At 40.5% G+C, this 26,358-nt stretch overlaps 2 protein-coding genes across 3 annotated transcripts in view; both read right to left on the bottom strand.

Annotated features, from left to right (window-relative positions):
• Positions 1–3,693, bottom strand: part of LOC110538274 (BAI1-associated protein 3) — a 36,276-nt gene extending 32,583 nt beyond the window's left edge. For both annotated transcript variants that reach the window (XR_016485268.1, XM_021624989.3), the window contains exon 1: positions 3,323–3,693. The gene's annotated coding sequence lies outside the window, so the exon portion shown is untranslated. The remainder of the gene's footprint in view (positions 1–3,322) is intronic.
• Positions 3,694–10,759: 7,066 nt separating this feature from the next.
• On the bottom strand, positions 10,760–25,785 carry LOC110538272 (SUMO-conjugating enzyme UBC9-B). The gene is made up of 7 exons (XM_021624986.3): positions 25,653–25,785; positions 23,575–23,646; positions 23,001–23,084; positions 22,585–22,657; positions 20,003–20,112; positions 13,262–13,341; positions 10,760–13,049 (listed from the first exon to the last, which is right to left on the bottom strand). Exons 2-7 carry the CDS (start codon positions 23,638–23,640, stop codon positions 12,989–12,991), a joined length of 474 nt encoding a protein of 157 aa, XP_021480661.1. The 5' UTR covers positions 23,641–23,646; positions 25,653–25,785; the 3' UTR covers positions 10,760–12,988.
• Positions 25,786–26,358: the final 573 nt, after the last annotated feature.

Genomic DNA, 26,358 nt, shown 5'->3' with positions numbered 1-26,358 from the left:
CCAGTCCCTCAGAATATAGATTGTTTAAATGATCTTCTTTGGTCCTATGGGAGATCTACTTGATTATGTGCATGGACTGTACTGTATATGGCCTACTGTGTGTGTGTGTGTGTGTGTGTGTGTGTGTGTGTGTGTGTATGTTTCTTCTCTAATCCAATTGTATTTTCCACAGTTGTAACTGCTCAATATTATTGTGGTTTTGGGACATACACTGAAAATTATAATTAAATAATAAAGATATCCACATGTTGATCTTCAGCTTTGTCATAATGTAATTACATTAAAAAGGGCTCTGATCCCTTCCAGGCTTTGGCAGAACCACCCGATGACAATCAGAGGTTCCACGATAGCAGCTTATTCTCAGCAGCCCCTGTACAGCCAATGAGCCAATCTGTTAGGGTGATCAGCGGGCGCTCAATTCAGAATTGACATAAGACTGACACTTTGCATCTGAGATCGATAGGCAGTGAATATTCGTCAGTGTTGGTGGGAAAGAGTCTGGGAGCTGTTTTACAGCATGGGTAAGGTCTTTCTGTGCTAGTTAGGCTATACAAAGCTACTACCTGGCAATAGAGCAGAAACTACTTAGAGAGCCACATGAAAAAGGGCATACCGCAGGGAGCAACAATTCTCTATTCAATGAGAATTTACTTTTAGGACTATTCTCTGAATACACTGGGTACATGCAATGCATTACATGATATGCAAAACAATACAGACTGGTTATGTTACGTAGATAATGAAGGTCTCCTCTTTATGCTACTCAACTCAATTCTCAATACAAACACAAACACAAACCTCAAACACAACACAATATCAACCATGGTGACTATGACAGGATATTCATTATTAAATGAAAGGTTGCATGATGGTGAAGGTAAATGCTTATGAGCTCGATCCTTTACAAAAACCATGATCCTGAGTGACGTGACAAATGAATGATTCACAGTGTGTTCGTCTCTCTTTAGAAAAAAGGACTGGGGGAACCCTTCAACCAACATAATACGGCCTGGATCCGTAGACTCATAGTCATACTTAGGCCTACTATAAGGGCCAAACTGACATACGGACACATCGAAATGATGTTACCCTCTCACTCAATCTTTTCACAGGTTGCTCTTTGGATGTTTAAGGAGAGAGAGAGAGAGAGGGGTGCGGGGAATAGACAGGGTTAGCCAGTGTTTTTTATAGCACCAGTAGTGCTGAGAGTGTGACTCATAGGGCTAGGCTCTAGAATCAAGTAGTCTCTAACCTGCAACAGAAGGCTTTCTCAAAGCTCTGAGGGAAGAAACTGTACCACACAGACAGATTTAAACTGTCAATCAATAAGAGAATGGAATGTTTTATAGCCATAGATGTAACCATAGATGTGGGAACAACCATTCAAGTGACTGTTGTGTTTAGAATGATGTCTCCGCGAAAGTGATTTCTAATCAACCGTGTTTTTCATATCACAAACTGAAGTGACCGTTACAGAACCAAGCAATCAAACAATCACATGTCACAATACATTAGGCATAACCCAAAAATAACAGCACTATCAAACTGTGCGCTAATGTTACTCTCAATACAGCACTGTAAATGCAGTGTGCAGACATAACATGACTATTCTGTAATTGTTCTCTTTGTATAAGATTGAGAGACCTATTTTCTCAAGAGAACTCAAGGGGGACTTCTAAGAATTATGTGAAACAAAATGGTAAAAGAAAATAGGATTCAGCATTTTCTGTCTTTTGGGACTTTACGATATGTGTCCAGAGGAACATTTTGTTAAATTATTTTGATTAGTGTAATATGATGCAGGATTAATTACAGGCTATGAGGCTACTCATGTAGGAGAGGCAAAATTCAGTGGAGGAAACAATATTTTCTTCACTGAATGCATCCACTGGGTGCATGATGATGAAATGCAATTCATTATTAAAATTCTAAGTGATTACTTTCTAGGTGCCGTGGAAATACAACAACACCTGTTTGAGTTATTTGTCTCCTTAAGATACTTAACGAGCTCCTTCTAAGTGAACACTTAGGACCCCGCTTGTTTTTGTTTACCTCTAAAGAGCTTCGTTAAAAAAGGAAATCATATTCCTGCAATCTGCATAACAGTCATTCACCTCTCTGGTACATGCAAATCGTCTGAGTGCAGAGCGTATTGCCACAAAGACCAGGCTGATTATGCATCAACCCTCTTCATTGAAATTCACAAATGAGGGCCAATATCGCACAATTATTGGAGAGAGAGCGTCGGTACTTTCAGAAGTATTGTTAAAAGTTAAAAGGGAGGTTACCAGGAGTGATTGCTATAATGAACACACCAACCATCCCTACATCAGGTTAGTCAGTTTCCAAGACAACTGCATGATATATACACAAGAAAGGTTCCCTTGGCAAATACATCCCTCATGCAGAAAACTATGCTTCATGACAATTTTGCAGGACTGGTTGATTGAAAAGTATGCTCTACAAAGGATGTGTAACTATGCAGTTATTATTAATTCACACATCTAGCCTTTAAGTGAAAATAATAATTGATAGACATACTTGAGTATTTAAAAAAAGGTGTGTGCATCTCTGCCTGTCTGTTTCTTAAATTATTTCTACATACCAAATAAGAGTTTCAGTTCAGCAAGGTTGGGTTGCCTTGACCCATGCAGGGAACAGGTTGTAGCTTTTCAAAACGTATTATTGACATGAACAACTAAGATGGAACAACAGGATGAAATCCTTTAAAAGATCACATGCAGAGTGCATGTTTGAGAACACAAGATCCTCTGAAAGATAGTCGGCTAATTATAGCCTACAACTAAATGACTAAATAATATATTTGTGCGTACCATTAGACAACATCTTGTTGAGGAAATGAAATCACCTGTTCCTACTTTTTTTCTGGTCAATAATCAACCAACAGATCAACCAAAAGCATCATGATTAACTAGGATTTCATTTTAAAACCGAAATTAATATTATTGGATTCTGGGGGGATGAATAAACAACTTTTTCTTAGAATAATAAACTTAAAGGGGGACTAGCACATAAGTGTCAACAAAACGACATTCATACACATAAGCTTTACCATGGCATAAAATATTTATCTGTCAACTTATTCAAATATTCGTTGATTATGCACGCAAGTTGGTTACAATTCAAATCAACAGGTTTGAAAACAATGAAATGCCCCCTCCAAAATGTTCACATCTTGAAACAGCACACAATCAATAATGCAAAGTGCTCTTTTAATCTTTAAAACAGACATGGAATAGAGATGGTATACGTGCAACTAAATAAAGTTGAAATGCTGTAGATAAAGAAAAATAATGCTCACCTGTAGCTTTCTCATTCACAGTTGCGATGTGCGTATGTTTTTGCTTGCGTCTCTGAGTTCCTGTTTTAGCACAACAAAATCGACGGAAAATACGTGTTTGTCTCTTTAAGATAGGAGATAGTCATCGGCCGCAATAAACGTTAATTAATTTTATTTGATCACAGACAAACGCTCTCATTTTTCCCGGAGATGTTTTCTTCTTCACTCATGCTATACCGGTGGTCTCCATATATAGTCACAGGAAGTCAAGGCACACTTTCCCCGCCTCGGGCTGTTGCGGAGGGATGTAAGAAATTCGCTCTGTGAAGAAGAGGGTAGATCCACCTGTCACATTTAGCTAGCTCTACCTGTGTCTTCTGTCATAATCATTTGCTATAGCTTCAAAATTATACAACAATAAAGGATATTTGTGTTCAGCCAACTACACCAACATTAACATAACAGGTTATTGTTTATTTGGTAAAGGGAACAGTCGATGGAATATGTACCTGAAGTCAAATATTATCAAGTCAACCTGTAAACGGGCCAAATTTGGCCTGCAAGTGGTTTTATTATTAGACATAAAAGACTGTAAAACATCATGAAATCAACTCCAAGTGATTTAAATTTTGGAAATCTGTTCCCAAGTATTCCCAAGCATAATAGAGAGGCACGTGTAACTGCCCACAAATGTAAGCACGGTTTGAAATGATTGTTTTAGTCAAATATTGTATTTGTTTGGGCTACGTGGGGTCAAATTGCAGTCTACAAATTATTTATAATCATGTTCCTTCCCCCCGACCATCAGCTCAAGAAAAAAAACTGACCCCCGACTGAATATAGTTGATGATCCCTTCTGTGAATGATGGGAATTCTAAATAATAGGCTATAACATGCGAACAGGTAATGAGGTGGAACTGTCTGCCTCCCAATCAGATCCAAAATATACAAATTCTGGTAACAGCTTACAAAACTCTTGATATTGAAATAAATGTGTCCCTCAACTGAGTGAAGATGCCAAATAGACATTTATGGTATTTGTATTAAGGTCTAACACGGTGATTAACTTACAGGCTTGACATTTCTCAAGGTCACTCCTTGTACTGAGGCTACTGAGAAGAGGTGAGATCCTACAGAGTTATACTGAAGACATTCATTAAAAACATTGGGAGATATAAAATTGACTGTGAGTTTGTTCCCACATAACCGAACAGAAAAAAACTGGGGGAAAAAGTGTTGCGAAATGTATCACGCAAATAGCATGACACAAGGTAGGCTCAGCGATGTGCACACTATCTACGGAATAAAAATATATCTTTCAGGTAGACCAGACAATCTGACCTTGATGGCAATAATCTCCACCCGGCACAGCCAAAAGAGGACTGGCCACCCCTCAGAGCCTGGTTCCTCTCTAGGTTTCCTTCTTAGGATCCTGCCTTTCTAGGGAGTTTTTCCTAGTTACTCTGCTTCTACATCTGCATTGCTTGCTGTTTGCGGTTTTAGGCAGGGTTTCTGTATAAGCACTTTGTGACATCTGCTGATGTAAAAAGGGCTTTGTAAATAAATGTGATTGATTGATTGACAACAATTGTGTGATGTGAAAGGAGAGCCAAGAATCAGACGCAGGTTTGAAACAACTCCTAGGTCTCTCAAAAACATGTTTCAAACTGTCTATCGATTGGTTCAATAGTTCAATTTACACATCCTAGCATACACCCTTGGGAATGAACCCGGTCATGAGGGTCAAGCTGAAGACAATCTAGAATAACTTTGAATGGCTGTCACTCAGGGGAGGTTCCACCACCCAATGGGATGTAATATTGAGTGACATGGAAATGTACTCAATTCAATCTCTCCTCACTCCATTACATTTTACATTTATCCAGAGCATACATTTTCATTTTATTCCCCATACTGGTCCCCGTGGGAATCGAACCCACAACCATCGCTGCAGGAAGACAACTGAGCCACACGGGACCGAATGCCAGGCATTGATCTGTATGAGCTGTTAAATCAGAATGTGTGTGAACTTTGAATTTGTGTGAACTCTGAATCTCCTATACCCAATGCTTAATTGGCCTGCACAGCAGAAAAGGCTTCCTGCTTGGGGGATGTTTTTCCACCCCAACTCAGTTTAGCATAGCCAATAGCCACAAGCTGTTAGCTACTTGGCTAATTAATAAAAGGAAAATACCATGTAAAGCACATCATACTGTGACACTTTCTGTATTTTGAAAGTCAGTGGTGGAAGAAGTACTCAATTGTCATACTTGAGTAAAAGTAAAGATACCTTAACAGAAAGTGGGTTAGGGTTAGACTCACATAAAAGTGAAAGTCACCCAGTAAAATAGTACTTGAGTAAAAGTCTATAACTATCTGGTTTTAAATGTACTTAAGTACAGTGATGGGGAAAGTACACAATTGTCATACTTGAGTAAAAGTAAATGCTATACATCAAATTCCTTATATTAAGCTAACCAGACCACACACATTTGTATTTTTATTTACAGACAGACAGGGGCACACTCCAACACTCATACATAATTTACAAACACAGTATTTGTGTTTAGTGAGTCTGCCAGATCAGAGGCAGTGCGGATGACAACGCGTTATATTGATAGGTGCATGAATTGGACCATAATGCTGTCCTGCCTGAGCATTTGAAATGTAACTTCTGGGTGTCAGGGACAATGTATGGGAGTAAGTACATATTTTCTTTAGGAATGTTGTCAAAAATATAAATAGTAAAGTACAGATACCCCAAAAAACTACTTAAGTAGTACATTAAAGTATTTTTACTTAAGTACTTTACACCACTGATGAAAGTTCTATATCTTAAAAACTCAATTGCTGTAAAGCAAAACATTTTGGGATTGTATCAACAATGGACTAACATGGAGCGCTGGAATTATCTTCCGATTTCTTGGTTAGGTAGAATATCCCTTCTGAAAATGAATGTTTTACCTAGACTACTTAACCCAATCCAAATGATCCCTGTCTTATTTTCCAATAAAGTAATACAATGTTAAAATGACTGGTTAAATTCCTTTATATGGAATAAACGCAAGCCTAGACAGCTGCCAGGTTCTATAGGGGTCTTAGATCTGCCCAATATGAGGTTTTATAAGTGGTGTGCACACTTAAGGCATATTACTGATTGGATAACAAATGATGACTCCTCTATTTGGTTAGATATTGTGACTTCTTTTTCAAAATACCCCTTGCAGGATATTTTATTTTTCAGAAGCTTCAAATCTATAAAAGATAGCTGCAATAATCCCATTTCACATAATACACTCAAAGCATGGAGATCAGTTCAAAGTTTTAAGGGAAGGTCCAAACTAACCTCTGCTCTTACCCCGATTCTTAACAACCATGATTTTGTAACAGGATTGCTGGATGTTGGTTTTAACCTTTGGCTTAATAAGGGCATAGGCAGACTAAATTATTTATTAGCTGACAGGATTCTAATGTCATTGGAGCAGATGGTTGAGAAATATCAGCTCCCAAAAAGCAGGACTATTTCCGCTTTCTACAAATCAGACATATTTTGAAGAGCACCATCTTAGTTGGCAACCCTGATATGTCTGTCTTTGAAATAACGATTTTTTTCCTCACAAAGGAAATGTCTGTAAGTTCATTTTATGATGCGTTAAGGCCCTTTTCTACTGTAGACACACAAGGGGTCAAGCCAGTGTAGGAGAATTAACTGTCTGTTACTATTCAACGAGAAGATGTGGGAGGACATTTGGAGATATGCACGGTCCTTTTCCAAATTACAAAAGGTACTGTTCTAATGTCCTTCAAGAAATTGAACAAATTCTAGGGCTTGACCTAGAATTGGATTTGGTTTCTTTGCTGTTAGGTCTCCCTAGTAGGCATGTTACCTCTGTGGGTGAGAGGAGGTTGTAAAACCTTCGCAGAGAGGAAAAACATCCTCTTACAGTGGATTGCTGACAAGGTCCCATCTTTTAAAGGTTGGCATAAGATACATTTTCAATGGGTTCCGTTGGAATACTTGACATGTACATCACATTCTAAAACAGATCAGTTGTACAAAGTGTGGGAACCTTACCTGAATTACCAATAACCTGATTTATCAGCTATCATTGCTGCAAGGATTCTCTTAGAATGGTTGTTTACTTCTCTCATTATTATACTGTACATTCCATCTATTGGGGCTAATTCCTTTATTAAACCGAGCTTTAGTGTTCAATTTCCATCTGTTTGTTCGTTTTTTTATTCTTATTTTATCTTTGTATTTTATCTCTTAATATGGAAGAAAACTTACAATAAATGAAACAAATACCAAAAGATAGTTTTTGAGTGGTATTTTGGCTCTAGCCTAATATGGGAAGGGCTGCTACTAAACCAGACTTTGGCTCAGAAAAGACCATAGCTGGCTTCCTCCTTGTGAACCTATAATGCACTTGAAGGATGGCCACCAATACTGCCAGCATGACTTTTAGGGTTCCGTGTTATTTGATGGTGGGCCGTATGGTGTACTGTTGTGAATAGGCCTCAGGATATCAAATCCCATAACAGGTTGATACATGCTACACCCATCTAAGAACAGGCTCTCTTTCCTAGCTTTTGACAGGTTTTCAGATCAGAAGCTTTTTCCCTCTGGATTGTGGAGGCTATTTTGCCTGTTAATTCAAATGCTGTCCAAGAGTCCCCGCAGGGGTTCTGAGTCACAGCATGGGTGTTACCACCTCCTGGGCACTGCTCAGAGGCGATCTGTTGAGGATATCTGTGCTGCAACCGTCTGGGCATCCATACACACATTGTAGGGTTTTGTAATTGGATTATTACAGACTTTTAACTAGTGTACGTACGGGGCCCCAAACATCTGTAAGGTCTCTCCTGTGTCTTGAGAGTGAGTATGCCACATTATTCAGTGTGATTGTAGATCATCTTCAGCCTGAGTTAAATTTATTACATGTTATTCCCCTCAGCCAGGAAACCAAGATTTCATATTGTAATCAGACTTTTTGCAAAAGGCCAACAATTAGTCTTTTAGAGAAGTGATAAAGTACATGAGAATATTGTCAGCAAGGAAAATGTGTTTTTCTTTCACACACAACAACACGATGGCAACTTGAGAGGATCTCCTTCCTAGTTTCCATGAACCAGCATGGAGCAAGTGAAAGGCACCATCACCAACAACCCTTAGCTTCCCTGTCAGATACTACACATCGCTCTCTTCCTCTCTCGTTCTCTTTTGCACACACACATTAATTACGTGGCTGCTGGGGTGAGTTGCCTCTCTACGTGCAGCAATTATTCCACACACAGCCAGTGAAGAAAAAGCTCAATTTCATGGCACAGGGAAGGACACTTCCCAAATAGAACCACTTAGCGCCAGCGGAAAAGCCAAGGCGCAACAGAATCTTGTGATTTGGCTGTTCACATTCATTGATCTGCTGAAGGAAAGGCGATTCAAGGGCACTTGTCATGTTCTTTTGAGTTTTAATGGACTTTTATGTTATGTGGAAGGAATTATATTGAACAACAATATAAACGCAGCAGTTATGTGGATAGAATTATACTGAACAACAATATAAACGCAGCATGTAAATTGTTGGTCCCATGTTTCATTAGCTGAAATAAAACATTCCAGAAATGTTCCATACTCACAAAAAGCTTATTTCTCTCAAATCTTTTTCACAAATTTGTTTACATCCCTGTTAGTGAGCATTTCTCCTTTGCCAAGATAATCCATCCACCTGACAGGTCTGGCATATCAAGAAGCTGATTAAACAGCATGATCATTACACAGGTGCAGCTTGTGCTGGGTACAAAAAAAAGGCCACTCTAAAAAGTGCAGTTTTGAAACACAACACAATGCCACAGATAACTCAAATTTTGAGGGAGAGTGCAACTGGCATGCTAACTGCAGGAATGTCCACCAGAGCTGTCGCCAGATAATTACATCTTAATTTCTCTACCATAAGCCGGCTCCAACATCGCTTTAGAGAATTTGGCAGTGCATCCAACCCGGCCTCACAACCGCAGACCATGTGTAACCACTCTAGCCCAGGACCTCCACATCTAGCTTCGTCACCTGTGCGATTGTCTGAGACCAGCCACTCAGACAGCTGAAGAAACTGAGGAATATTTCTGTCTGTAATAAAGACGTTTCGTGGTGAAAAATGCATTCTGTTTGGCTGGGCCTGGCTCCCCAGTGTGTGGGCTGGCTCCCAGGTGGGTGGACCTATGCCCTCCCAAGCCCACCCATGGCTGCACCCCTGCCCAGTCATGTGAAATCTATAGATTAGGGCCTAATGAATTAATTTCAATTGACTGATTTCCTTATATGAACTGTAACTCAGTAAAATCTTTGAAATTGTCACATGTTGCAATTATATTTTGCTCAGTATAGTTGTTATAGCTCAGGAGTCATGTAGTTTGCCATGCCTATAGCGAAAGGAGAGAGAAAAAACAGTGAGGAAGACTGTGGGCAGACAATGGCATTAACAGATGAGTTGGTTATTTTAATATTTCCTCTTTAATAATGAAAATGAATGACCTGCCCCAGTCACTGACAATTAGAGACTCGGGGTTCAGCAAGGGTTAGACTGTGATTGGACTGTTTCCCATGTAAAGAGCCCCTCTAAACGTATTTGTTTTATCTGCTGCTAGGTGCCTTTCTTCCTAAGGACCTCTCAATAGCACCCTTTTTTTCTAAGAGTGTACTATGGAAAACCTAAAGGGGTTCTTCAGCTGTCCCCATAGGATAACTCTTTGAAGAACCCTTTTGGGTTCCATATAAAACCCTTTCCACAGAGGATTCACATGGAACCCAAAACGGGTTCTCCTATGGGAACAGCCAAATAACACTTTTGGAAGTTTTTTTCTAGGAGTGTGACTATATCGGAATACATTTTAATGGCTTGTCACAGCACTTGGCCTCCAGGATTTCAGAGTCAGAAATTAGAAATGAAAGCAGAGCATTGAAAGAGGATGCAACAGTCCAGTCAACGGGTCCTCTTAGGCCTTTGAAGTTGCAGCTAGATGGAGCACCTGTACTCCCTCCTCCACCTACTCGTCAAAGACAGGTTGCGACTCTCTTCAATTTGCTGATGAACCTAGTATAGGATTCCCTCTCCTGCGTGTCCCACATCCCAGTTAAAAGGTTTCGAAAAGTAAGATTCCTCCACAGCGAATAAGCATGTTTGAATGAATATGCAATTCATTTATTCCATGGTTTATCTTCCATCATGTCAGCTATCCTAACTCTAAATCTGCAGAAGGGAATAAAGGATTGTCCATGTTTTGTGCTTAGTGATAAGACACAGGGTGACCCTCTGGCAGCTCCGTTTCCATGGCCACATCATTAGTGCACCGCCCCAGCTGGATGGAACTGTTTGAAGTGGCAGTGGCACAGTATCTTTAAATAACAAGCCCCCTAGTTTAGGGAGTAAGGAGGGGAAAATAACTTTGGGCAAAAAATGATTCGCTTTAATCCATGTTTAATGATGCCCCATAAAGCCAACCTGCAGATAGTCATCAACACTCTTCCATTTCAACCAGTTGTTTGTTCTCACCCTGAAATTTTCAGTTGTGCTATTTGAGCGATTCCCCGTCCCATGTTTTTTTTTTACGCGGGGTTGTCAAAACAGCACCACAAGTAGCGAACACTGACTTAACACTGACTAAATCAATAGCCATCCACAACACACTGAGGTGTAATCAATGTTTGTATCATGCTTATTAAGTATGACACCAAGGAGATTTTCTGAAAGTGAATGCCTTAGTGGATGAACTGAGCCAATTATAAATCTGACTTACAGAATTATGCCACTTCAACCCAAGGAACACCTTATGGCATCGGATTGGTTCATCAACACAGCGACACTCATTTTGGTTATTATTCACGTACACAGTAAGAGTAGCAATTTGAGGAAGATCAGAGGAAACTAAGGAATAAAGGCCCCCCAAAAAACTCACGTCAGTCTGTCAATGACAATCAGACAGGAATGAGTCACTTCAAATCACACAGCCTGATAAACATGTTGGTCATGTAATATCAACACTGATGTGTTCCTGAGCAAATCTGGCACAAAACAGGATGTATAGCTGGTGTGCATGACGGTGACTGCACTAATGATATCATTTGCATCACAAAACCTGAAATTTGCATGATGTGTTAATTGCTAGCTGTAACCAGAATGTGAAACGCAATCATAAGGGCCCATGGGGTTAGCGTAGAGCGAAGAGGATTCCCTCTTTGAAAAGGTGTGACATGCACACACACATAAGTCAATTACTATTCCCTAGTTATATTGATTAAAAGGGATAAGAGATATATTTTGGCTATTTTGCCTTTTTCTACCTGCCCAGTCATATGAACTCATGGATAACATGTCTTAGTTGTCAAAATGTCAACGATCCCTGCTCTAAAGGGATAGTGCAACTAGATTCAGCGCGGGACGAGTTTTCCTTGAGCAGATGGTCAGGGGGTCAGAACATAACAAGTATTTGCAGACTGCAAATTGACCGCAAGAATCACAAACAGAAATTTAACAAGACAATTTCAAAACCTGCTCACAAATCACATCTCTATTATGCGTGGGAATACTTTGGAACAGATCTCAAATTAAAATTATTTGGAGCTGATTTGTTGGCGTTTTAGTCTTATGTGCAAACAAAATATGAATCTCAGAAACCCAAATAAATGACGGGCCGCCAGGATCTATAAACCCGTTACATCCTCCCTTGTGTAGGGTTACCAGATTGTCTCATAGGTACAGTCTCGTTTGAACAGTCCTGAAGGTCACTCAAAACCTTTTAAACAGCTTTAAAAGGTAGACTTTGGGCACAAACAGTCCAACACACACACTCCTACACTTTCTCCATTTTCAAACAGAAATAGGGTGTGCTTTTAGTTGTTCATTCTAGTCATGCATGCAGCTAACCGGATGTAGCTAGTTCGTTAGTTAACTAGCCAGTAACTCCTCCACTATGTGTTGTCATGTCACAGGATTTGGGTTTTGGACAAAAGCGATCGATAAGGAATGGCACTTCTGTAGCCAAATAGCTTATTCAACTATTTGTTTTTAAGCATTAAAATTACCTTGAATATTGATTTGATCATGTACACAGTCTAAAGCTGTTATTGTTACCCAAAGTCAACCTTCAACTGGCAACACAATGCATTGGGAAAGATGGAACTGAGTCCATCTCCATGTATTATTAACACTAGCTTTGTACAAACATATTTAAATCTAAATAGTTGGACCAAAACAACTTAAGAGTCTGATGCAGAGACACTAAACTACCTTTGAATAGATTCATTGAGGCCTGTTTTTCTATATCTTTATCAGAACATAAAATTATTTTGCCTACCATTGAACACATGAATAAAAATCAACAGAAGTGACTCCCATTTCGTACAGTCTTTTCTGACAAGCGTTAGCTCTTGAAAAAAGAAATACCACAGTTGAAGTACGGAATATCCTTTGTGGTGGCGGCATAGTGCACCTTCAAATCCAGGACTTCCGAATCAAAAAAGCAAAAGGGTGCATCAGTATGTGGGTGATGGACAGAAATGGCACACATTCAGTTTTAAAACAGTCCAGCAGGAAATAGGTGAGCAATGGCATAGTTGGAGGCAGACAAAAAGGGGGCAGAGACAAAATCCTCAGCAAACCAATTTCTTCTATCTTGTGTAGTCTTGAAGCTTTATGGAGAAAACTTTTTGGCTTGTGCTCGAACCCTTTTTTCATATTCCACTCTGTTTTGGCTGAAATGAAAGATGGAGGCATGTTATGAGGAATGAGATATTTCCTGGAAATATCAAGTATCAACCTTGCAACAATGTTTGCAAACAGCTAGACAAACCATTGACCAGGAAGGGCACAAGCTAATGAGAAGATTGCCAGCAGCTGTGTATATCCTATTCCAACTGACATTTGACAAACCTTTCACTTAATTAAAATATCTACTCAGACCCACCAGTAAATTGTATACGCCTCAGCTTGTGCAGGATCCTGGATATTTGGTTCATTTAGGAGCTCTTGGATTCCTAACAATATCTGTGGATAAAAACAAAGTATAATGGCAATTTGTGTTCGCAACTTTCCATGGCTTCAAATCAATTTTACCTAATAAGTAACCACCATGAAGCCATGCTGCCCTCTGCAGCAAAGCCATTTACAGTGCAGCCAAGAGTCACCTGTATACACAAGTAGTTCTCATCCACACCGATGCAAAGATCACTCCATATGCATTTGGACAATAAAAGATTCAAAAAAAAAAAAATGTTAGTCTATAGCCCAGCATTTTGGATTTGAGGTCAGTTAAAACATTTTATTTAACTAGGCAAGTCTGTTAAGAACAAAATCTTATTTACAATGACTGCCTACACTGGTCAAACCTGGACAACGCTGGGACAATTGTGCGCTGCCCTTTGGACTCCCAATCACAGCCGGTTGTGTTACAGCCTGGAATCGAACCAGGGTGTCTGTAGTGACGCCTCTAGTACGCCACTCAGGGGCCCAATGAGGTGATAGTACAGAAGGTCACCTTTTATTCAAGGATATTTTCCTACATATCTGTTTTACTGTCTCAAAATGTATTCGTGAATTACGGTAAGTGAGGTTAGAGGCACAAAGATCATACCTCTGAAAAATGATAATCTCCGGTTCTTGGAGATGGTAGCATGTTTTGTTGTAGCCTCTAACTGGAATCATTATTCATGACTTCTTAAATCATGGCACTCAGGATTCATTTACAAGTGTTAAAAAACCTCTACTTGCCAAGATAAAATTACCCAGTCATCAAATCACCATTCAGTTCCTATTTGTCAAAACAAAATGCAAATGCATCAAATGAGTTAGAGTCCCAAGCTTGATGTAGTCATTGTGTGCAAGGAATATAGGCCCAAACACTAAACCTTTGACTACTTTGATACTATTTACCAAGGGGGGTGGTCATCTATATTTTTTGTCGCTGTCCATTTACCGCCACTCATAAGCTAACAAGAACACTCATCCAGAAGCAGCGCTCCTAGTGGCGGGGGATTTAATGCAGGGAAACTGAAATCCATGACAATTTCTACTAGCATGTCACCTGAGCAACTAGAAGCGAAAGCTCCATCACCTTTACTCTCCACACAGATAAGCATACAAAGCTCTCCAACGACCTCCATTTGGTAAATCTGACCGCAACTTCATCCTCCTTATTCCTGCTTACTAGCAAATACGCAGGAAGTACCAGTGACATGCCCAATAAAGCGGATGCTAGGCTACAAGACTGTTTCGCTAGCACAGACCGATAAAGTGCTGGGATTCATCCGATGGCACCGAGTAGTTTACCACATCATTAATAAGTGCATCGATGACATCGTCCCCACAGTGACCGGATGTACATTAGGGCTGGGCAACATAAAAATGCTCAAAATGTCTGTAGTGCAAGAATACATTTTTATGAGCTTTTGTCTTTAGGGTCTGATTTCCTTCTCTCCTTCTGTGCAACTTCCCACTTGCAGACACCAAACCCCTCCCCGCAATCACAACATAAACAAAAAGGTTATCATCTCTGACAAGCAGTTTGAACTCGCTTTTTGCATTTTGTCCCAAAAAAATACATTAGAAGTCAAACCGTCACAAAACACATTGAAACCATTTTACTGTAATAGAGAACTTATCCTTTGTAACAATACCCTTATGTCTCGACTCCCAAAATGTAGAACAGAGCAGGAGTATCAATGAAAATGATTGATTATTTCATTTTCCACAGTTTGTCGCGTGCAGCATCACATACCGCTAGCAGCATTTTAGCCAGACTTGTGCTAGCTGTCTAGTCTTTTTTTTTTATGCTCATTGCACATTTATAAAAGACATCTAAATAAGGAATTGGCATCCTGTTCTCATTCTCAGAAATAAGCATCTTATCCAGGTATGCCACTTGATTTCAACATCTAAACAGGCTGTTCAAACAAACAGGAGACAGACAAGTGTATTCATAAAAGTTAAACTGTTCTACCTTGTTAGCAACCAAATAGTTACAAGTTGGCTAGACTTTACAATATAAAGACTAGCTGGCTACTCACTAGCAGGTCGGCTTGAGACCAGTGTTAATTTCCTATATTGCCCGCTACCAGAAGTTTGTCATGATTAGTGGATGTGCAATGTTCTGGTTATATTTGTAACATGAAGGGCATTTTCATAGACTTGAAACCCAGATAAGATTAAATGGGTAGGTAGCATAAATGTAACCTATGGATTTGAATTAGAATATGCGTAAACATTCCCTCAATTCTCTATTGAGTTACTACATAAAAACTGATCGGAATTCTAAAGAATGCATTAGTAACCCACAATCGATTGCACTCATGACTACCGGTTTCAATTACATTTTCTGCCAACTTACAAGCAAACACTATGAATGTATTGCTACAAATGAGCTTGCAAGCCAACTAGCCTGCTATTGTTATCACTACTAGCCTGCTAACACTACATTTGCTACTGGCTGACACGCGCAGTGCTATCAACCAGAGGCTGGTGGGAGGAGTTATAGGAGGACAGGCTCATTGTAATGGCTGGACTGGAATTAACTTTACATTTTCCATTCCAGCCATTACAATGAGCCTGTCCTCCTATTGCTATTGGGTAGTAGATAACGTTAGCCAGATGGAAATGGCTAGGTAGCAGCTGTTCTCCATATGCCGTTCAGAAAGTGCATCGTGGGTAGTTCCGAAGACATCCAGACATGAAATGTAAAAACGCTAAAACTGTGTTTGCAGTTAAAGGTAACCAGATCTAGACTACAACCAAGTTACTCTTTGACCACACTTACTTGGATGAAAAAAGTAATGCTTCCTACCCTTTAAGTCCCTAGATTCAATGTCCGTACACTCACGGAAAACTAATTAGCATTATAATTTTAAAAAATTATAAAAACACCATACAATCTGTAGTTGAAGCTAGAGATGGTTTATTTTGCATTGATGTCTCAATCCAAGATGGCATTGATGTCTCAATCCATCTTGAGCCAAGATGGCGTAGCAGTCAGACGTCTTTGTCCAGTCGTGTCCCTTGTATATATTGTTTTACATCTTTTTCGTCGCATATCCTTTCAAATATTTTGGTAAACCGCAACATCTAAATACTCTCCTGCAACCCGCCTCACTCAATGTGGCATGGATCTGCTTTTTTCCCCTAAAGTATTTATATTTACTTCAGATCTGTAATCCCTCAACTGAAGCTAGCTAGCTAACTACCAGATATTAGTCAGCAAACCATTGCCAGCGGTCATCAGCTAACCTTCAGCTTGGAAAGCTGAGCTAACCAGAGCATAACGGACCTGCTATTTTTATCCCCGGATTCCTACCGCAAACTTAACATTTTCATCTGGATCTTCACAACTAGCTAACCACAATCCTGGATGAGTACTCCTGGCTAGCGTTTCCATCCCAGAGCAAGCACCAATTATCTTGAAGCTAGCCCGGCCAGGGCTCCTGTGCTACCACCGAAGTACACTCCTGGGCTACAATATCTGGACCCCTTCTACAGCCGGTACGGGGCATGGAACCCCGCAGATCCCCTACGACTGGAATACCGACATAATCTGCCCGAGGACTCCAACAGGCCCCTCAGGCGCAACGCCCGATGAAGGCCCATTGTGCTAACCAGCTAGGCCCGCTAGCTACCTAGAGCTACTTGGAACCCTACTAATTCCACAACTGGTCTATCGACGTCACCGCACGAAGAGGCAAAAACAGACACCCCCCCATCGCGACGTCCCCCAAAGGCTAACTTTCTAGCCCCTGCTATCTGCTTGCTAACCCAGTCTACAAACTGCTAGCTGCCGGCTCCGGCCTGCTAACTGCTAGCTTACCTGCCCGGTCTGTAACTGCTAGCCCATGCTAACTGCTTGCTTGCTAACCCGGCCTGCTAACTGCTAGCTTGCCCCAGTCTATTAGCTGCTAGCTAACCCGGCCTACTAACTGTTAGCTTGTTAGCCTGCTAACTGTCTGAATCGCCGTGTCCCCAGCCAGCCCAACCACTCACTGGACCCATTTGTTCAATTGGCTACGCATGCCTCTCTCTAATATCAATATACCTTGTCCTTTACTGTCCTGGTTAGTGATTACTGTCTTATTTCACTGTAGAGCCTCTAGCCCTGCTCAATATGCCTTAAACAACCATGTTGTTCCACCTCCTACATATGCGATGACATCACCTGGTTTAAACATCTCTAGACTCTCTTCATTACTCAATGCCTAGGTTTACCTCCAATGTACTCACATCCTACCATACCTTTGTCTGTACACTATGCCTTGAATCTATGCTATCGTGCCCAGAAACCTGATCCTTTTACTCTGTTCTGAACGTGCTAGACAGCCAGTTCGTATAGTCTTTAGCCGTACCCTTATCCTACTTCTCCTCTGGTGATGTGGAGGTTAATCCAGGTCCTGCAGTGCCTAGCTCCACTCCCACCCCCCAGGTGCTCTCATTTGTTGACTTCTGTAAACGTAAAAGCCTTGGTTTCATGCATGTTAACATTAGAAGCCTACTCCAAGTTTGTTTTGCTCACTGCTTTAGCACACTCTGCCAACCCAGATGTCTTAGCCGTGTCTGAATCCTGGCTTAGGAAAACCACCAAAAACCCTGAAATCTCCATTACTAACTATAACGTTTTCCGCCAAGATAGAACTGCCAAAGGGGGCGGTGTTGCAATCTACTGCAAAGATTGCCTGCAGAGTTCTGTCCTACTATCCAGGTCTGTACCCAAACAATTTGAGCTTCTACTTCTAAAAATTCACCTTTCCAGAAACAAGTCTCTCACTGTTGCCGCTTGCTATAGACCACCCTCTGGCCCCAGCTGTGCCCTCGATACCATATGTGAATTAATTGCCCTCCATCTATCTTCTGAGCTCGTGCTACTAGGTGACCTAAACTGGGACATGCTTAACACCCCGGCCATCCTACAAACTAAGCTTGATGCCCTCAATCTCACAAATTATCAATGAACCTACCAGGTACAACCCCAAATCAGTAAACACGGGCACCCTCATAGATGTCATCCTAACTAATTCGCCCTCCAAATACACCTCTGCTGTTTTCAATCAAGATATCAGCAATTACTGCCTCATTTCCTGCATCCATAATGGGTCTGCGACCAAACGACCACCCCTCATCACTGCCAAACGCTCCCTGAAACACTTCTGCGAGCAGGCCTTTCTAATCGACCTGGTATAAGATTTTTCAGCGCCGATACCGATACTTGGGAGGACCAAAACAGCCGATACCGATTATTCGGCCAATTTTTATTTGTATTAATGACAATTACAACAATACTGAATGAACACTTATTTTAAATTATAATACATCAATAAAATGAAACATGTTCATTTGTTTTAAATAATGCAAAAACAAAGTTTTGGAGAAGTAAAAGTGCAATATGTGCCTTGCTCAAGGCCTCCTGGGTGGTGCAGTGGGTAAGGGCGCTGTACTGCAGCGCCAGCTGTGCCATCAGAGACTCTTGGTTCACGCTCAGGCTCTGTCATAACCGGCCGCGACCGGGAGGTCCATGGGGCGACGCACAATTGGCCTAGCGTCGTCCGGGTTAGGGAGGGCTTGGTCGGTAGGGATGTCCTTGTCTCACCGCGCACCAGCGACTCCTGTGGCGGGCCGGGCGCAGTGCGCGCTAACCAAGGTTGCCAGGTGTACGGTGTTTCCTCCGACACATTGGTGCGGCTGGCTTCCGGGTTGGATGCGCACTGTGTTAAGAAGCAGTGCAGCTAGGTTGGGATGTGTATCGGAGGACGCATGACTTTCAACCTTCGTCTCTCCCGAGCCCGTACGGGAGTTGTAGCGATGAGACAAGATAGTAGCTACTACAACAATTGGACACCACAAAATTGGGGAGAAAAAGGGGTAAAAAAAATAAATAAATAAGTTCCTTGCTCAGAACATGAGAACATCTACAGGCAATTCCTTCGACCTCATGGATTGGTTTTTGCTCTGACATGCACTGTCAACCATGGGACCTTATAGACAGTTGTGTGCTTTTCCAAATCATGTCCAATTAATTGAATGTGGACTCCAAGTTGTGTTAACAGCGCAAGGAAACCGGATGCACCAGAGCTCAACTTCAAGTCTCATAGCAAAGGGTCTGAACACGTAAGTAAATAAGGTATGTTTTTTTTGTATAAATTTGCAAACATTTCTAAAAACCTGTTGTGCTTTGTCATATTGTGTTTAGATTGATTTAAAAAAGATCTGTGCATTACAGATTTTAAATTAAAAAATTTAAAATAAGGCTGTAACGTAACAAAATGGACAAAGTCAAGGTGAATGCACCATCTACGGCAATTACCTTGTACCCCTGCACATCGACTCTACTGGTACCTATGTGTATAGCCACGTTTGCGTTACTCGTTGTGCATTTATTAACACTTCTATTATTTCTGTATCTTTCTCTGCATTTTTGGAAAAGGGGGGACTAGATACATGAAATGCTTTAATTTCTAAATGATTAAAACAGATGAAAATACTCAAAATGTGACATTCTGTACTGCCTCATGAAACATTTGATCTCAAATCCAAAATGCTGGAGTACACAGACAAATTTGTAATATTAGCTTCACTGTCCAAATACATACTGAGGAGAGTGTATATGACTATTCCTGGAGTTATAGGCAAATAAAAAGCTAAAACCAGAGAAGGGGTCTTGGATGAAAGCTCTTACTTGTTTGATAGTGATGGCAGGCCTCCAGTCTTTGTCCTCCTCTAAAATCGATAGACAGACTGTACCAGAGGGATATACATTTGGATGGAACAAAGGGGGCTCAAATTTGCCTGCCAAGAGCGGAGAAAATATAATTAGCACAATCTGGAGAAAATTCCAGATGGCACTTATTTGCAGTTCATTAAACAGTGATTTTCGATAGATATCTCCCTCTATCCATACAGAGGTTGGAATAAGAATGAACATAATGATAATGCCCTTTTAGTGTAAGAGCGGTTTGAAAAGACTGAATTTTCAGCCTGTTTTGGTAAATGTGTTAGACCAATAAGGAGAGTTCAAACAGCTGGTTCTGTTTTCCCACTACCCACTCACACCAGTCCTAACAAAATTCCTTCTTGAAAATTGCTCTTCGCTTTTTATTTGTTGGCCATTTTAATTGAAAACAAGGCATGAGTAAACATGTCGTCCCCCACTAATAATGCAACGCCCCCTTGGGGCAACCACTAATTTTGTAAATGACAGATCCATTTGTCAAGATGTATCACTCACCCATAGTGTAAAATGGGTCCCGTGGTGTCAGATATTGTGTCAGTTAGCTAGACTCATCCCTGAGCATGTGTGCCAAATTTCATCATTGAGTCAGACAGCAATAAAAACATGTGCCCATTATAAAGCCACCATGTCGTCAATATGAATGCTCTTGCATATGTTGAGTATTGACAGTGTTTACAATACACGTACCAAATTTAGTTACAATGAACATGCTTGACTGATACATGCATTTATGTGCCAGATCACATCCACATTAACATCGGTAAACATTTTTATTCAACTAGAAAAGTCATTTAACTTCTTATGGCTAGGGGGCAGTATTGAGTAGCTTGGATGAATAAGGTGCCCAGAGTAAACTACCTGCTACTCAGGCCCAGAAGCTAAGATATACATATAATTAGATTTGGATAGGAAACACTGAAGTTTCTAAAACTGTTTGAATGATGTCTGAGTATAACAGAAATCATATGGCAGGCAAAAACCTGAGAAAAAAAATCTAACCAGGAAGTGGGATATCTGAGATTTGTAGGTTCTCAAGTCTTTGCCTATCCAATACACAGTGTAAGATTTGGTCCAATTGCACTTCCTAAGGCGTCCACTAGATGTCAGTCTTTAGAACCTTGTTTCAGGCTTCTACTGTGAAGGGGGAGGGAATAAGAGCTGTTTGACTAAGAGGTCTGGCAGAATGCCATGAGCTAAGTCATGCGCGCAGCCGTGAGTGAGCTGTGTTCCTTTTCATTTCTAAAGAAAGGAATTGTCTGGGTTGGAATACTGAAGATTTATGATAAAAACATCCTAAAGATTGATTCTATACATCGTTTGACATGTTTCTGCGAACTGTAATGGAACTTTTTGACTTTGGACTAAGTGCCTGCGCCTCGTGAATTTGGATTTGTGAACTAAACAAAAAGGAGGTATTTGGACATACTCGATCAAAAACAAACATTTGTTGTGGAACTGGGATTCCTGGGAGTGCATTCTGATGAAGATCAAAGGTAAGTGAATATTTATAATGCTATTTCTGACTTCTGTTGACTCCACAACATGGCGGGTATCTGTATGGCTTGTTTTGGTTCCTGAGCGCTGTACGCAGATTGAATGGTGTGCTTTTTCCGTAAAGATTTTTTGAAATCTGACAGCGGTTTCATTAAGGAGACGTATATATTTAATTCCATGCATAACATTTGTATTTTCATCAACATTTGAGTATTTCTGTAAATTGATGTGGCTCTCTGCAAAATCTCTGGATGTTTTGGAAGCAAAACATTACTGAACATAACGCACCAATGTAAACAGATTTTTGGATACAAATATGAACTTTATCAAACAAAACATACATGTATTGTGTAACTTGAAGTCCTATGAGTGTTATCTGATGAAGATCAAAGGTTAGTGATTAATTCTCTATTTCTGCTTTTTGTGACTCCTCTCTTTGGCTGGAAAAATGGCTGTGTTTTTCTGAGACTTGGCGCTGACCTAACAATCGCATGGTATGCTTTCGTCCTAAAGTTTTTTTGAATTCAGACACTGGTGGGATTAACAAGGTTCTTTAAAATGGTGTATAATACTTGTATGTTTGAGGGATTTTAATTATGAGACTTTGAATTTGGCGCCCTGCACTTTCACTGGTTGTTGTCAAATCGATCCCGTTAACGGGATTTCAGTGTGGTATCATCAATAGTGGCCATGTTTTAGGTACTAGTCTGGAAAATAGTGCGTTGAGACCTTTGGCCATAGATGCCATATCAAGTTCCATGGAGATCAGTAATTCGGTGCCATTAGAGTAGCACCTTAAGTGTTTCACAAATTTATCAATGGCGGACCTTGTGGGTCCAAGGCAAATGAGTTCCTTATGAGGGACCCTTGTAGCGAATTTCATGACTATGTAATATGGGGTGAGGGGCATGACCTCTGAAAGTTTGCGTTCTCTTGTTATAGGGCCACCATCTGGCTAATCAGTGTAATATTGTAAATGTATTTTTAAAAAGAGAAATTGGATTGGATTCTCTTTCTAAAAAGAGAAAACATACACTTGGGAGGTGAAGAAGGATAGTCATCCTTGAAGAGCATTCGGAGTTTGAACAAGCCCCCCTCCCATGGGGTCTGTGGAGAAAAATACAGAAATTTGGTCAACACTCCTTCAGTAACTGGAGTTACTCATAGTGAAGCAATGAGAATGTCACAACTGTGGTAATCAATTAACATTGGTTCACTGGTCATCCAGCAGCTATACAGATGTTAGTACCAGCACCTCAGTGTATTTTATATATCCTACAACCAATTAATACTCTGCTTAGTTGTATTAAAACAAGATCTGCTGTCCAGTTGAAAAACACCATACAATGACAACTTATTATACTGCACAGGAGTGATCACTTCCTCCAGCCTGAACATAATGGTGCCTACAATAGATATAAAGTTCAGCGCTCACTCCAGAGAGACTTACCCCCTTCTTTCCAGGGATGGCACACTCCCAATTCATCAAGTTCATTGTTCCATCTGGGTTTTTTGTTGGCACAGCAACAAACCCCTAGGGAGAGAGACGAGATGTTGTTCAACACGTTAAATGTCCAACTCCATGAACTTGCCAACTACAGCCCTGCCCAGAACAAATCCTTAGCCCCCGACCCTCTATGGAGGCGTAACTGAATGTGTTTAGTTGGCAGCGCTGCCCTGTTAACGGCTCAGTCACCTGTAATGTAGGCTATTTTATTTGTTCCAACAGCCATGCAGTACGTGTTCAGATGTAGGCCTATGCCTGTATTGTCTCCCTGTCAGAGTTATGCTGGTGACAACTCCAATTCCCCATTTGGGATCAATAAAGTTTATTCAACCAGGCCAGGGCAGTACAGCTCTGCTTGGCATAGTGTAAAATGTTATGTGGAATAGAAGATCCAGAACACACATTTTCACAAACAGGTCTTCCAAAATGACACATGCCGTTAAAGAACTAGCTTGGCTTCTACGAAAAGGCACTGCTGACATGAAAATGGCTTCCACCCAAGTCCCTCGATACTCACAAAAGGATGGTCTTTTCTCCAGGCCTTCCTTTCTTGTGCAAGACGACTTAAGGCTATACCAGACATGACTCCCTAAATCAGAAACACTCAGATCAACTGGGAAAAAGGGATCAACAGTTGTGCACAGTTCTATTGAAAAACAATGCATATGTGATGCACAAGTTCAGCCTACAGATCAGTTCAGGTGGTTGTCATTTCTCTCTGGCACTTGATCAATTAATGTTACTAGTCTCTGGATGTGGTGCTCAGAAAGCTCAATGCTGCAACCACTTCAACTAGGTCACATCCACAGGTGCCAAGGGGCACAACCAGAGACCTAGTCTAAATGTGTTAAATATGACCTCATTCTTTCATATTGTTTTCAACATCATTCTAATGCAGCTTGTTGCTCATATGTGTGTAGTAAAAAGGTACAACTACTTCCTTTCAGGTAGGCTTTAAGTTCTCCAACACTCTTAGGAAAGGTGCAATCTGGTACTTCAACTGTCCCCATAGGAGAACCCTTTGCAGAAACCCTTTTGGATCGAGGTAGAGCCTGGAACCCAGAAGGGTCCCCCTATGGGAACAGCCGAAGAACCCTTTCGGAGCCCTTTTTTCTCTGAGTGTAATGTAAGCATTGACTGGATAAAACAAGACAAAGAAAATAAACAGAATAATCTAAAAGGGATTCATACGCTGGTGAAAATATTTTACATCACATTATCTGGGAAGCGTGGTTATTGTAGGTAGCTGGGGCCCCTGGTGTAGAAAAGCTATAGCAAATATTTTAATAACTGATATTTTAATAACTAGTTGGACTAGTAACCGGAAGGTTGAAAGTTCAAATCCCCTAGCTGACAAGGTACAAATCTGTCGTTCGGCCCCTGAACAGGCAGTTAACCCACTGTTCCCTAGGCCGTCATTGAAAATAAGAATTTGTTCTTAACTGACTTGCCTAGTTAAATAAAGCTAAAAAAAAAAAATTAAAAAAAGGATGGACCACACTGTCAATTCTAATGGGAACAGATGAGTCAGTGGGCAGAACAAGCAAGGTGGTGGGCAGAGCCAAACACGAGCTAGTGCGAGCCTATTGGCCATTTCTAGCATATATCTGAATATTCCGTTAGGGAACGCCTACTCTGAAATGCAACTTTGCACTCCTAAACAAAGCGACTTTAAAAACATTGGCAAAGGCCCACACTGACTTTAATCCACTGTTCAAAACATAGAAAACTGTTTTGAAATCAAGCGTTTAATCGATGAGAGAATGTGCTTGTTGTATCTTCTCCCACTGCACGCCAGTGGACTTCCTCTCACTACCATATTTGGTAGTGAGAGGAAACGCCAAGTGCTGCTTCATATTTAAAAATTCAGTGCAATCTGTCTCATTGTTCCATCTGTGGCTATAGTATTAAAGCTTCATAACAGACTACTTTTTTGAATGTGCCACTATCAATATGCTGACAAGCTTGAGAGACCTAGAATTTAATGACAGGGAAAACTTTGGCCTTGGGCTAAAGGAATTAAATTCTCACAACCGAGATTTGTTGGATGTTAGCTCATCACTCAGAGGGAATGGTACAAAGCAGCATTAACAGGTAACGCTGGTTGCAAAATGTAGCAAACTAACACGTTAGCTATAGCAGTGTCTTTTGTTGACACACACATGCCCCATAAAGTATATATATTGATTGGATAACTTGTAAAGCAGTAGATACAAATGCAGTCTGTCTAAAGCGAAAATGCAACTCTGCGCAATTCTGGCACGAAAAACTGCTAAACAAGTGTGCAACAGAGTGCGCAGCCGTCACATTTCGAGGCTAGGTTAGCTACATAGAAGTCCAGTTTAGGATGCCTTATCCTTTTAAATAAATATCCAGCCGAAAATAACATGACGTTTAAGATCGACGTGAATGCAGGTGTTTCAGTCTTCAGTCTGGATAGCGTAGTTAGCCAGCCAACTACTTTAGCCTAGCTAACAGTAGCAAGTTAACAAGCTTTCTAGCGTTAGCTTCATAAACCCCAAACCAAAAAAACAACGAAAACTTAAGACTACGGATAAAAAACAACAACATTCTCAGTAGGCGACAAAGACTTACCTTCAGTGTGATAAAAAAAAAAATCACTAGCTATATTTCTAAAATAACACTCGGGTAGCCCAATTTAAAAAAAAAAATCTAACTCGAGACAAATCTAGCTAGGCTAGTGAAGTTTCCCTCCTGAAAAGCCCCCTAAAATTTAGCCTAGGCTAAATGGGACCTGATTACTTGCTAGTGCCTGAAAACAATTAGCTTTAATAACTAAATATGACAATTAGTTTTCTACAAGGTGTTGCTTATTAAGAGTGTATGTAATCAAATTTTCTACCATCAAAAATGTATTATGAGACAGCTATTTAACAAGACAAAAACATGAAACATTGAATATTCCGTGAGAACTATGTGGTGTCACAACTAATACGATGAATGTATTATATTTTGCAGAACATGCAAGGTACAGCGTATGTTGGTACAAATTATATGATAATTTAAGATTTTAATCATAACTTTCAGGCAAAGCATTTGACAGCTATGCATTTAAAGAGACAGTACATCCAAAGTTAGGGACTGAATGTATCCAAAAGATTTCGACCCTACCATTATGCTTGTTTACACTGAGCTGCACTGGGATCAGAACACCGTCAGTTTATTTAAGACAATGTAGAGTTGGCATGAGATATGAGTCAGTAAACTAACCTTAATACAGGGATGGGATATGTTACTGTATTCCAAATTTGACCTTCATCCAAACGGATACAACCAGAAG

The sequence above is a fragment of the Oncorhynchus mykiss genome, chromosome 12 (assembly GCF_057628025.1).
Source record: "Oncorhynchus mykiss isolate SJ-2025 chromosome 12, ASM5762802v1, whole genome shotgun sequence".
In the NCBI taxonomy this organism is placed as follows: domain Eukaryota; kingdom Metazoa; phylum Chordata; class Actinopteri; order Salmoniformes; family Salmonidae; genus Oncorhynchus; species Oncorhynchus mykiss.
The sequence above is the reverse complement of the archived record's forward strand: the minus strand, read 5'-3'. Positions and strand labels throughout refer to the sequence as shown.